General features: G+C 32.2%; 1 protein-coding gene across 1 annotated transcript in view; it reads left to right on the forward strand.

Annotated features, from left to right (window-relative positions):
- The window catches only part of LOC128985881 (soluble guanylate cyclase 88E-like), a 287954-nt gene that overhangs the window by 82880 nt on the left and 192739 nt on the right, over positions 1-12335 (forward strand). The window contains exon 3 of the mRNA XM_054405845.1: positions 1258-1384. Within this exon, the coding sequence (XP_054261820.1) occupies positions 1258-1384 (127 nt within the window). The remainder of the gene's footprint in view (positions 1-1257; positions 1385-12335) is intronic.

Genomic DNA, 12335 nt, shown 5'->3' on the forward strand with positions numbered 1-12335 from the left:
TACTATAAGAACCTATTGATTTTTGTGTGGTGGAGGGCTGTACTGCTGTGTGACGTCACGCTCCTGAAAAAAATTGAATTAGACTAAGATTAACAATGATTTTAAAATTTAATACCCACTATTTGTATTCTTAAATATTTAACTTAAATTAATGTTAGTGTTAAGTGACATCATTTTATAGATCATAATAGCTCATTAAAAGTGCTCATCAAAAATGCCTTTTGAACGTTTTGAAGATATTGATTACGTTTTTCAGCGAATACAAAATTCGAGGAATATGTCTCTTTAATAAGTTAAATGAAATGAGATTTTTTTTCCTCTAAGCACTGTACAAAATGCAATGTGCATCGTCAATAGATCTGTTTTAATTGGAAAATTCCTATATTTTGATCCTCATTCTAAATTACCTATCATCGATTAACAAAAAAGCTAACATTCAAGCAATGCATTAACTACTGTGGGGAGTATTAACATATAAACTGTAATAATAATAAAACCCCAGTACCAATGAATTGCATGTATAGACTACATGACAATTAGTCAATATACGTTGAAAAAACAACAAGAAAGAAAGAAAAAGGTGAACAGCAGATTGTAGTTTTAGATATGCCAAGTAAGACGTTTAAATTCCGGGTCTTTACTCTTATTTTTATAATCGTAAATATGTTAATTGGTTCTTAAAACTGAGTGTACGCTAAGTGTCTATATTTTGTTAACTATATTTGGTGTTAAAATATTGGTGTTATTTATCAGTTAGATCCACATGAAGAAGATTTGATCGTATCTAAAGAGATTGAAACACCCTTTCCGAATTATTGGTGTCAACGACGAGAAACAAGTATCCATTTTGATTATTATTGTCTAATCGGACCTTATTTATTCAACAAACATTAAATAAGATTCTTACGAAAGTTTGAGTGCCAATTTGGAAAAACATAATGCTCCTAAGCGCCGCATTGTTGCCGAGTGTTACACATTTTATAGCCTTTGTCAGAAACACTCTGAAACTATTGTGGAGTTTGTCCACACTATGCCGACCACATTACTCTACAAAACAAAAATTCTATTCACATCCTCTTTAAAGTAATTACAACAGGTATTTTAATTTAACAAAAGAAGGTAAATGTTTAAAATGATAATGCTGAGAGATAGGCTTAACTAAATGATTGATGATTTTCTGATATCTTCACCTCAGTCGATACAATTTTTAAGACCAGAGTCAATCAACTTACTTGCCTGTATGCCGTTGTGTTGCAGGTACTTGGAGTGACCGAGAGAGAGTTTTTTGACCAGATGGGAGTTCACTTCGTTGGGTTCGTGGGCCAGTATGGATACGACCGAGTACTCTCAGTGCTAGGCCGTCATATGCGAGACTTCCTCAACGGTAAATATATACAGTATTTTTGTAACTAAGTGCAATCTGTTACATATGTTATTAGGATTCACAGCTGATGTCCACAATCAAATGTTATTATGTTTGTTTCATTTAGGGGCGCTTTCCCCAAATCTAGTTTTTAACTCTGATCGCGGTTTAAACTCTAGTTAAACCACAGATTCACTTTCCCAAAAATAGTTTCTCCGTTTAAACTAGGTTTAAGTTAACCCTCCTGGGCGAGGCCGGTTAACTGCCGATCTATGGGTTAAACCAGTAGAGAATAATAATAACTTGATTTTGATTGGACTCTTGAAACTGCTGAAAAAAATATTTTTTATGAACTTTGATTTCAAATTCACACATAACCTAAAAAGTTCTGTTGTTTTGTTTTTTTTTTTTTTGTTCTGAAGGCGATAAATACGGAAAAGTTTTGTTTTTATTTCTAAAGTATTTATTGAAACTGAAACTCATAAACACATGACCTAAATATAGTACTGTTATTTCAAATAAATACGTAAAGGTTAGTTTTAGTTTATAAAGTATGAATGAAACTGGAACTGAAAGTATATATTGTCCTATTGAGGTCCTTTTTTATTCTATTTAGCTGTTTTATATAATATAGCCTAGTTTTTATCAACATTTTTAGACTGGGCCTATTCAATCAGTATTGTTTTTGTTAAAATAATACATAAACTAATTTGACCTTAACTACTAACCCTATTTCTGATACTCCCTCGCGCAATTATTATCATTAATAATGGAAGACTTAGAAATATTTAATGAGTGTGAAGAAGACGATTTTAATACAACCTTGCCCTAAACTAGAGGACCACCGAAAATAAGAGACCGAGTCGATCACTTAGAAAAATGGGACGAGTATGATTTTTTTCATAGGTTCAGAATGCATAAAAGGACGGCAAATTTAGTTTAGGAGTTGATTCAGGGTCAAATATCTTCAAAAACGTTCAAGAATCGTGAAGTGTAGCCTGCCCTTAGGCTTCTTACATTCCCTAGATTTTATGCCCCAGGCAACTTTCTCATAAATGTAGAGAGCTGAGTGGGCTACACTATTTTACAACAAGTAAGGTTGTTAAGCAAGTATCCTCAGCAATAGCTCGATTAAGCTCTGAAGCCATTCAGTTGCCAGTAGATCAAGAAGTATTAGGCAAAATAAAGAATGGATTTTATAAGAAAGCCCGGTTCCCAAATTGCATGGGAGCCTTAGATTGTACCGACATTAAAATCCAATCACCCGGAGGAGACAATGCTGAACTGTATAGAAATCGAAAGGGAATATTCTCTACGAATGTTCAAACCTTGTGTGACAGTGAACTAGGCTAATTATAAGGATCATTGTGACTCGATGGCCAGGATCTACTCATGACTAGCATATTTTCAAATCGTCCCGTATCAGGCATAATTTTGAGAAAGAAAGCTACTTTTAATTTATAGAGATAATTAATTTATTGATCTGAGACAGTGTTGCATGCACTAACTACTTGATAACACCATTAGACAATGTCAATACTCCTGAGGAATATCTCACCAAGAAGGCAGTCACCAGGACAAGAAATACCATTGAGAGGTGTTACGGAGTATGGAAACGTAGATTTACCATACTCTCGCTTGGAATTCGATTAAACCTGGACAGAATTGAGAGCGTAATTGTGGGAAATGCTGTCATACACAACATTTGTTGCAAAGAGAATTAGGATGTTCCTCCAGTCACCGAAGACGTTGACCAAGCGATCACAGATCTACTTAACTGTCGATGAAGAGTTTTTTTACAGGAACCGCGGTGTAGCTGAAAGAGAGAACACAGTGACAAGGAATAATCTTGTTTATGGATATTTTAGGTCACTTTTGGAAAGACCTTGAACCATTAAAAAGTAACTTGTAGCTAATTAAAGTAGTGGTTAATTTGTTGTATTAAACTAAACCAACAACTAACACAATGGCTCTGATAGAACTTAATTTAAGTTCTTAGATTTTTTAGTTAGAACTTAAATTGAGTGGCAGCCTATTTTGATATGTAAAATAATTATTTTGTATCTTTAGGCCTGCCAACAACCCACAAATGACCGCCTGTTTTTCTAATTGAAGTACCGAAAAGAACATTTATATTTTGTATCAAACCCTAAAATACAAGTAAGAAAGAAAAGATACATGTAAATAAGATTGTAAATAGTTAAAAAACAAATTAATTGTTTAACACAATGACAATGTTAAAACTAGTTCGTGGTTTAAAGTAGGCCTAGCTCTGAATGTGTGATTGACAGCAGTTTTTAACTGTGTTCTTCAACCGGAATATCAATTCCTTCCTTCGAAACTGTTGAGTTGAATCATCCTCATTCTTTGGCCTGAAAAAAAAACATAAAATGATAATAAACAAATAAAAATATATAATCAACAAGTAGTCTAGTCATATTTGAGAAATTACCTAAAATAAACTCTTTATAAATATGTATCCAGCCTCTAGTTGATACATATTATTGTGTGTTGTGTGTTGTTATTCCTGTTTTATTAAGTATTGAAAAAGGGGTAGATAATTATTTAATTTTTGTTCCTGAAGTTGGAACTAGGCACATATTTTCTTACATGGAGTGTGTTTTCGTATGAATCTTCAATATGATATTAAAATATAAATTAAAGAATGGTAAAAACTTCAAATTAACAATGCTTGTCAGTAATAGTTTTTAGTTTACTGTCATAATTTCTTAATAAGTACTAAAAAGGTACACTTTCCTCTAAAACTGTTTCGGATGTAATATTGAAATTTTACTGCGTTTTAGGTTAGCATGTATATAAAGTTTGCAAGTTTGAAGTTGAGAATGATAACAGTGACGAAGAAATTGTTAGTCTTCTAAGACCAAGGTTTGATTTGTTAATCATCTGTTTTAGTTCCTGATGTGTGTAGAAAAAAATTTCCTGACTATTAAAACATACGAAAAGGAACTAGGATTTGATGCCTGACGTGGGGCTACATTAAACATGTATTCGGTTGGAAATCGTCGATGCTCGTATTGTTAAACTTGGCAGTCAGTGAATGTAGTACATCATATAACGTGATCTGAATATGTGTGAGAAACAAATGTTAAAAAACATATATTAGACCTTTACTTTACAAGTATACAAATAAACTAATAATATAGGTACAGTAGCCTATGTTGTGTTATATATCTAGTGAACTGGATTTTAGCCATCTAATTAAAACCTGTATATATTATTATAGTTAATCTATTATCTTAAATAGTATACAGGGTGATTACAAATTAAAAAGATAGTTTGTATTTAATTAATATACAGTTTTTCTATGTCATTATTGTTATCACCCTGTATATTACAACCTTATAAAGGGACAATCAAAAAAAGTACGTATTTGATTAGCTTATAACATTTTCCTGCCAGTTTAAACTTCTCTCATTATTTTTATTTAACAAATCTGTGGAGAACCCTACCTCGGTAATATTTTCACACGGTTTGTCAAATTAACTTCTAATACTTTTTTTAAGCGTTTAGAGCGTGCATTTTTTTTTAATATTTTTTTTATAAAAAAAATGTAGTTCAACAAGACCTGTCCCATGTTGTGTACACGATTAAGCCATGTTTATCAACTCTTCATCAGTTTATGTTATACTATCTTCAGGTAACAGATATTTTTCAGTAGGGAAAACATCCCAATCCTATTTTTGAGCTATAGCCAAAATTTTCTAAAATGTACTTTTTCAATTAAGCTTCCAGTAGAATGTGTTGCTTTAATATACCGCTATTTTTATCTCCTCAACTAAAACCACGTTACATTTATAAACTAAAACAACCTAACTAAAATCTCAACCTAATTTAAACGACGTCATCTTTACCCCTTTATTACCAAATAAGCCAACAACAAAAACCTAGATTAATTGTTGAGTATACTGAAGCAAATTCAGATCAGTTTTCAAAACCAATGACACCATCATTGTCGAGTTGTAAGTACAGTACGTTATATCATGTGACCTGTTGAAACTAATCATCTGCTAACATGGACTGAGCGGCATTACGTCATTACCTGGAGGTGATATCACGGGGGGAGGGATGTTACGTGTTCGTTAAAATCCCATTTGTGGCCAATATTTGCTAGTTATATCCCACACCACACATCAAGCTTTGTTCAGCGGGGATATCATGTTTGACTTAATGTTTTTTTTCAACACACACAAAATATAAAATAGTTAGTGTTTTCTTCAGCAAGAATATTTCAATATATTTTTATAAACCTTGCTCACTTTAAGGACAAACGATACTTTTCTAGGAAGTAGAATCGTTGACTTCGGATACTGCAAGTAGACTGCATTGTAAAAAAGATGTATGTTATGAATGAACAATACTTAAAGAAAGGTATGAACATCTTTAAATAATCGATTTTCTTGATGATGGAACACTACGTGACAACATAACAAATTATAGTCTAAATAAACAACTGTGTAGGACAATTGCAGAAAACACATGGGCCTACTTAATATGCCGTTTTATCAAGAAATCAAGGAATAGCATTTTAAAGTACCACGGATCACAAACTTGTGCCTAAACGGATTGTTAATATTGTGTTGCGCATAGATCAAACACGACATGTATCACACCAAAACAAAATTATATCTAATACCCCCGTCGCAGCAAACCTGCATACTAAGCGAATTTCCATTTACCCGGCTTGATTTCTTTTAAAATATTCCCTATAAATTTTCAGATTTATTTCCTATTTAAATAACATTAATTTTAGTGAGTAGTTAGGTTTGCTGCTACGGGGAAGATGTTGAGGTGTGTTTTTTCAATTGAAATATTGATAGCTTAGTATGAAATAAACCAAATTGCCAAATTTGATTAAAATATATCCATAAACAAGCAAACTACAACAGTTTATTTATTCTCCATAAGAATAACATGGGAATTTTAAATTTACAATTTTTTTAATTTTCTCCGTAGTCAATGAACATTCAAAAACACTTCAATATACTAAATTATTTGTTTTTTTAAGCTCTTCAAAATGGTCTAGAGAGAAATTTAGAAATTTGAAGTTTTTAGGGTCAAAAATGAGAAAAACCCATTTTTACCCCATAAAACCCCCCATAAACCCCTGATCCCATGGTCCGATTATGCTGGTTCGCGAACTCGTTCGAATAAATGTAGGTTTACACGTTTGCACCAAATTTCATCAAAATCGGATCAATTTTGCTCGAGTTATCGCGCTAACGGACACATATATAAATATATATATATATAAATATATAAATATATATATACAGGGTGTCACAAAAAAGTGTGATGGGCTATACAGGACCTAATTCTACATGCAAAAATAAGTAAAAAATGAAGAATAAATTTTTTTGGATTTCGGCTTAGTTTAGCCGTAATCCGCCATTTTGTTTTTTGGGGAAAATATTTATTATTTCAAAATCCCTTTGAGATATTTTTACGAAACTTGGTAAAATTGTTTACACTATAGTAAGTAACATTTATAAAAAAAAATATTATTTTAACTTTCCAAATTTCAAAATGGCGGCCGTTTGAATTTTTTAATGCCAAATTTCATGAAAACCGGTACCTAAATCAAACTTTTGTAAGAGACAAAAGTTTAATATTTATTATGACAAATCCAACAAAACGAAAATGAATAAAATCGGTTCATAAATAAAGAAGCTGTGTTAATTTTAGTAATTTAGACTGAAATTACTTAATACGTTACATAAATTATTACATTACATTTAATAAATTTTAATATTAATAATTTCAATCTAAATTACTAAAATAAACACAGCTTCTTTATTTATGAACCGATTTTGTTCATTTTTGTTTTGTTGGATTTGTCATAATAAATACTAAAACTGTTGTCCCTTACAAAATGTTGATTTAGGTACCGGTTTTCATGAAATGTGGCATTAAAAAATTCAAACGGCCACCATTTTGAAATTTGGAAAGTTGAAATAATAATTTTTTTTATAAATGTTACTTACTATAGTGTAAACAATTTTACCAAGTTTCGTAAAAATATCTCAAAGGGATTTTGAAATAATAAATATTTTCCCCAAAAAACAAAATGGCGGATTACGGCTAAACTAAGCCGAAATCCAAAAAAATTATTATTCATTTTTGACTTATTTTTGCATGTAGAATTAGGTCCTGTATAGCCCATCACACTTTTTTGTGACACCCTGTATATATAAATATATATATATATATGAATTTGAACAGATGGTGTTTTTGGCCTCTGGGGACCTCAAAACGAAAAAGTAAATCGGTCCCGGGTCTAGGTCTTACCATGAGACCTACGGTAATAGCTTATTCCCTATATGGGAAATTCGCTAATAATAACAATGGACTTGGTAACGGTAATTTACAAAAATCAGATCTGTCTTCAAATGCATCATAATCTATTTTAAAGAAAACTAATTTTTAATCATGAAAATCGATCTTACATAGACTATTTCTTTGTTTTTGGTAATAAAACAAGAATCTGCCGTTGATTTATCACTCAAACACTTGCAAACAACACCTTCCAAATTTATGGATTCTATTGTGCCATCACTATTTAGGGTTTCTACTTTCTTGTAAACTGGGTCATTCAGAAAATCAACTTTTTCCAATTAACTTTTTTCCAACTGTTGCAAAGGCCTGTTTTGGGCACGCACCATATTTTTCAGTTACCCTAAAAAATTTCAAAATGGAAGGCTGGGAAATTTTCTAAACTACCTATAGTTAAAGACATCATCTGAGTCTGGTATATATTTAACAAAACAGTCATGTAAGTTGTTTGCATACTGCACCATTTCTACTTTTTGGCTTAGTTCACTGCACAATATATAAATGTCAGAGTGAAGAGTCAAGAAGTGACAGCAAAGAGAATCTTGCAACACATTAACTAAGACTATTGGACCCAAATAGAGCACAACAGATCTCAATTCTGGCCTTCCAGTATTTAAACTCACTCAAAGGGCGAGGACGGCGAGAAAGCTCTTCATTTGGTTATCAAATAATGGAGCATCAGCAATAAAACAACTTATTCTAAACATAAACTTAACATTGTTAAATTTGCAACCTTGCTCACTTTAAGGACAAACGTTACTTTTCTAGGAAGCAGAAGCGTTGACTTCGGATACTGCAAGTAGACTTGTCTCATTGTAAAAAAGAATGTACGTTATGAATGAATTATACTTAAAGAAAGGTACAAACATATGTAAATAATCGATTTCTTGATGTTAGAACACTACGTGGTAACATAACAAATTATAGTCTTAATGAACAACTGTGTAGGACAATTGCAGAAAACACTTACTTAATATGCCGTTTTATCAAGAAATCAACGAATAGCATTTTAAAGTACCATAGATCACAAACTTGTACCATAACGGCTTTTTAATATTGTGTTGCGCAAAGTTCAAACTCAAAGATTTTTTGATTGTGTTATACAGTATCTTAAACTTAATTTATTCAAACGATCAATAGCTCAAATTAAATCCTTTAATTTACTGATTATTTTGAGTCTAAAACATAAAAAACATCAACAAACCTGAAGCTATTGTTTTTTTATCATAGAAAACCCTTATAAAATATATTTTACATGTTGATTGTTCACCTTGCGTTTGCTTGAAACTCGTCCAATTTGAATAACCAATAGCTTAAATGAAAGCCGGCATTTCACTGAAGGTTCTTAGACCAAAATATATAGGATTGTATAATTATAACTGGTAAAATACATCTTAAATTGAAGTAAGAATTTGAAAATAAATCAAATTTATGTTTTTTGGTCGAGTTGTACAGTAGATAAATATGTGCCGATACTTGATGTGGGATCTTTGCATACTTTTTAATTTAAGACCTCAATCATGAAAATCGGTTGTTGCAGATATTATTGCATGTGTGATCGTTGTACTTTTGGATTTCGTTCCTCATTTGCTGCCTTCTTCGATTTCATTATAATGTTCCTCAACAATAGATCCAATGATTGAGGTACCATTTTTCTAGACGTCTCTGCTAAGTTATCCATGCTTGGATAACGTGATGTTTCATAAACTGACCCTCTTATGTCTTTTCTTTTTATTTCAGCAGCTGCTAAAACTACTCCTAATCGTTAATCTTCTTTACAATTATTTTTTTCTTCGTACCAGGCATATGATAAAATGTTATGCCCAGTATCTCGAAAGCAAACAACAGTAGCAGAAGTGCTACTTGTACTAACAATTAAATCTTCACCGTACCTCTCCAGCAGTTTAGCTTTCACTGTTTTTTGTTCTGGCCTGTAGACGTTTTCATATAACGTGTCCAATAGCTCTTTGATGTTGAACTGGCAGTCATCGGTGTTTTCAAGGTAGGAAAATAGTTCGTCCATTGAATATGAGGTACGTTTATCATTTGGCCGGCCGGGGGTATTTTTGGAAACACCGCGATACAATTCATTATAACAGGACTTGTGGTACTTAGCTCCAGTTGCCAAATCTAAAATGCCAACAATTCGTTTTATTACTTCCATAGCCTTATCTTCATTTATACTGTCTACTTTTAATTCCAAAATGTGAAAAACAAACTTACAAAATACTATCACATTTGATTTTTGCCAAGTCATTTACAACAACGGTGCTTTGTAAGACACCGATAAATTGGCTACCAAATAACATTTTAATTAGTTTAAATGACAAAATCATCATAACCTAACCTAGCCTAACCACTCTTAGGTTAGGTTACAATTATTAGATATGGTCGGTATAATACCAAAGTACTATTAACAACTGTAAGTCGGTATGAAACCTAAAGAGATTTCATTGGACTTTTAAAACATAGACATGACGCTAATCCAAAAATCATATCATTATTAATACGAAAATTATTCGCCATGCTCTTTACCAGTTTTATTTGAGTTTTTAAGAAATTTGGCTAATATGATCTACTAATTATACTCACCAAGTGTTTTTATGGTCAATTATATTATTTTCTATGACCATGAAGTGTTCAATCTTCTCATGAAATGTACATCACCCCTATCACGAGGTAAAAAACGTGAGTTATACTGGTACCATCGACTATATACACTTTGTGTTTATTGGATTATTATGGCTGTACAACGTTATCTGTAGTTCCGTCCAGTTTATGCAGAGTGGGAGGGGCATGATATTAATTCGCTATTTGTTAATAAGTAATTAACAAATTTTAATACAATCCAAACCAATCCTAACTACCTAATAATATAAATCACAACCACTCCACTGGTAATTAAACCAAACTGCGTAGCACCAATCGTAACAAATCTACACCCCCTCCCAAAAAAAGAAAGAAAAAGAAAAACATTTAATTGTTATCAGTCCTGTACTTTACCGACACGAAAAGCACATTAGAAATGGATTTGCAATATTAACATTACAAAATGTTGTTAAAGAGCAAGTTTGTTTTCAAAAATTATTATTTCACTCGTTGGTAACTTCCCGCTACAACATCGCTCATACCGTAAACATATTAGTCTGCCAACAGATGCAATATCCTGAGTTAGACATTAATATCCTCTTACACATCCGGTGGTGATGGAGGGAAATGCAAGTCGCGCTGCATGTGTCGTGTTAATGTAGCTTGTAACTGTAATCTGTAGCTTAAACCAGTTACTCTTTTGAGATTAAATGTAACAGGTTTCATTTCATGCAAGAGGTTTCATTGCAAGTCCTTTTTCTATCATTAGTTTTGCAGTACGATATGTGTATTACAACACAATGCAGCAGTTCTACTTACAATACTCTTACACTTTCTCGCTGTAGTTTTACTTTTCCGCCCATATAACAGTTTTTGTAAATGACTAAAACCTATGGAACCTTGATTCTTTTTATTATTTTTATATACATATATATATATATGCAATATATATAATTGTTAAGAAATATATGTAATATAATTATTTGTACAATTTATTGTAATATAATAAAGTAAAAAAAAAAACATTCGGCTTTGAATAACTTACTTTCTTTGGCTACCTTGAACTTACATTGAAAAACAAGGCATCATGGCACTACACAACCATACAATTAATTGATATTATGATTTCCATGCCGGTCTACAAATGTTGTCTCTTTAATTGTAGGGACATCAATTTGTATAAATGAATCATCTATTAATCCACGTGCCTGTGAAAAGTTCGTTATACAATAAAGAGCCATTCATAACATTGTCAATGTAATTCGGCCAATACACATGCCGACTTGCTTGAACACGCTGTCAAAACTATGGTCTCCTCAATAGTTTTATCTCTCCGTCTTCCGTCAAAAATGCACAGTTTTACTGACCACAACCAACGAATTGACGTTTTACCTGCGCAGGTAAAACGTACCAGAAATCCTTGCGTAAGGACCGGCCTTAAGGATATGCATATTTGCTGGTGAAGATCCAAGTCGCCACCATTGATTCGACGACCTAGTTCCTTTTTGCTGTTGCTAGTGGTTCAAATTTAGCTGCAGTCATTGCCTACCCATATAGTCATAATTGGACATGAAATACAATTTTTTATTTGCTCGATAAATCTTTGAAACTGTAGAGAAAACCTATTGGTTTCTCATCTTAAGAATAAAAAAAGAAGTTTTCAAACACAGTTTTATTTTGGATAGGAACAAAGCAAACATAGCTTTGAAACATTATCTGGCTTCAATAAAAAAAATAATCTACTAGGCTAGAAAAAACACATTCATTATGATCTTTAAATCGTCAACCTGAACACTAAAATACGAAAAGACAATACAAATAGTCGAGGAGGGGATGCGTAAAAATAGGTTGGCCACACTGGCTGTTAATTCTCGCCTATCAGCTGTTCCTGTGTTATTGTTTACATTTCGAATACGTCGACAACCTATATTCGGCTGTTGGTGTTGGAATAATCTGTGCATTGTTGAGTCATTTATATAGTATACAAGGTATCCGGGATGGATGTTAATAGAAATAACAAACTTTTGAGACA

This window comes from Macrosteles quadrilineatus, unplaced genomic scaffold (assembly GCF_028750875.1).
Source record: "Macrosteles quadrilineatus isolate MER2022 unplaced genomic scaffold, UCM_ALF_1.0 Scaffold_2__2_contigs__length_208266976, whole genome shotgun sequence".
NCBI lineage: Eukaryota > Metazoa > Arthropoda > Insecta > Hemiptera > Cicadellidae > Macrosteles > Macrosteles quadrilineatus.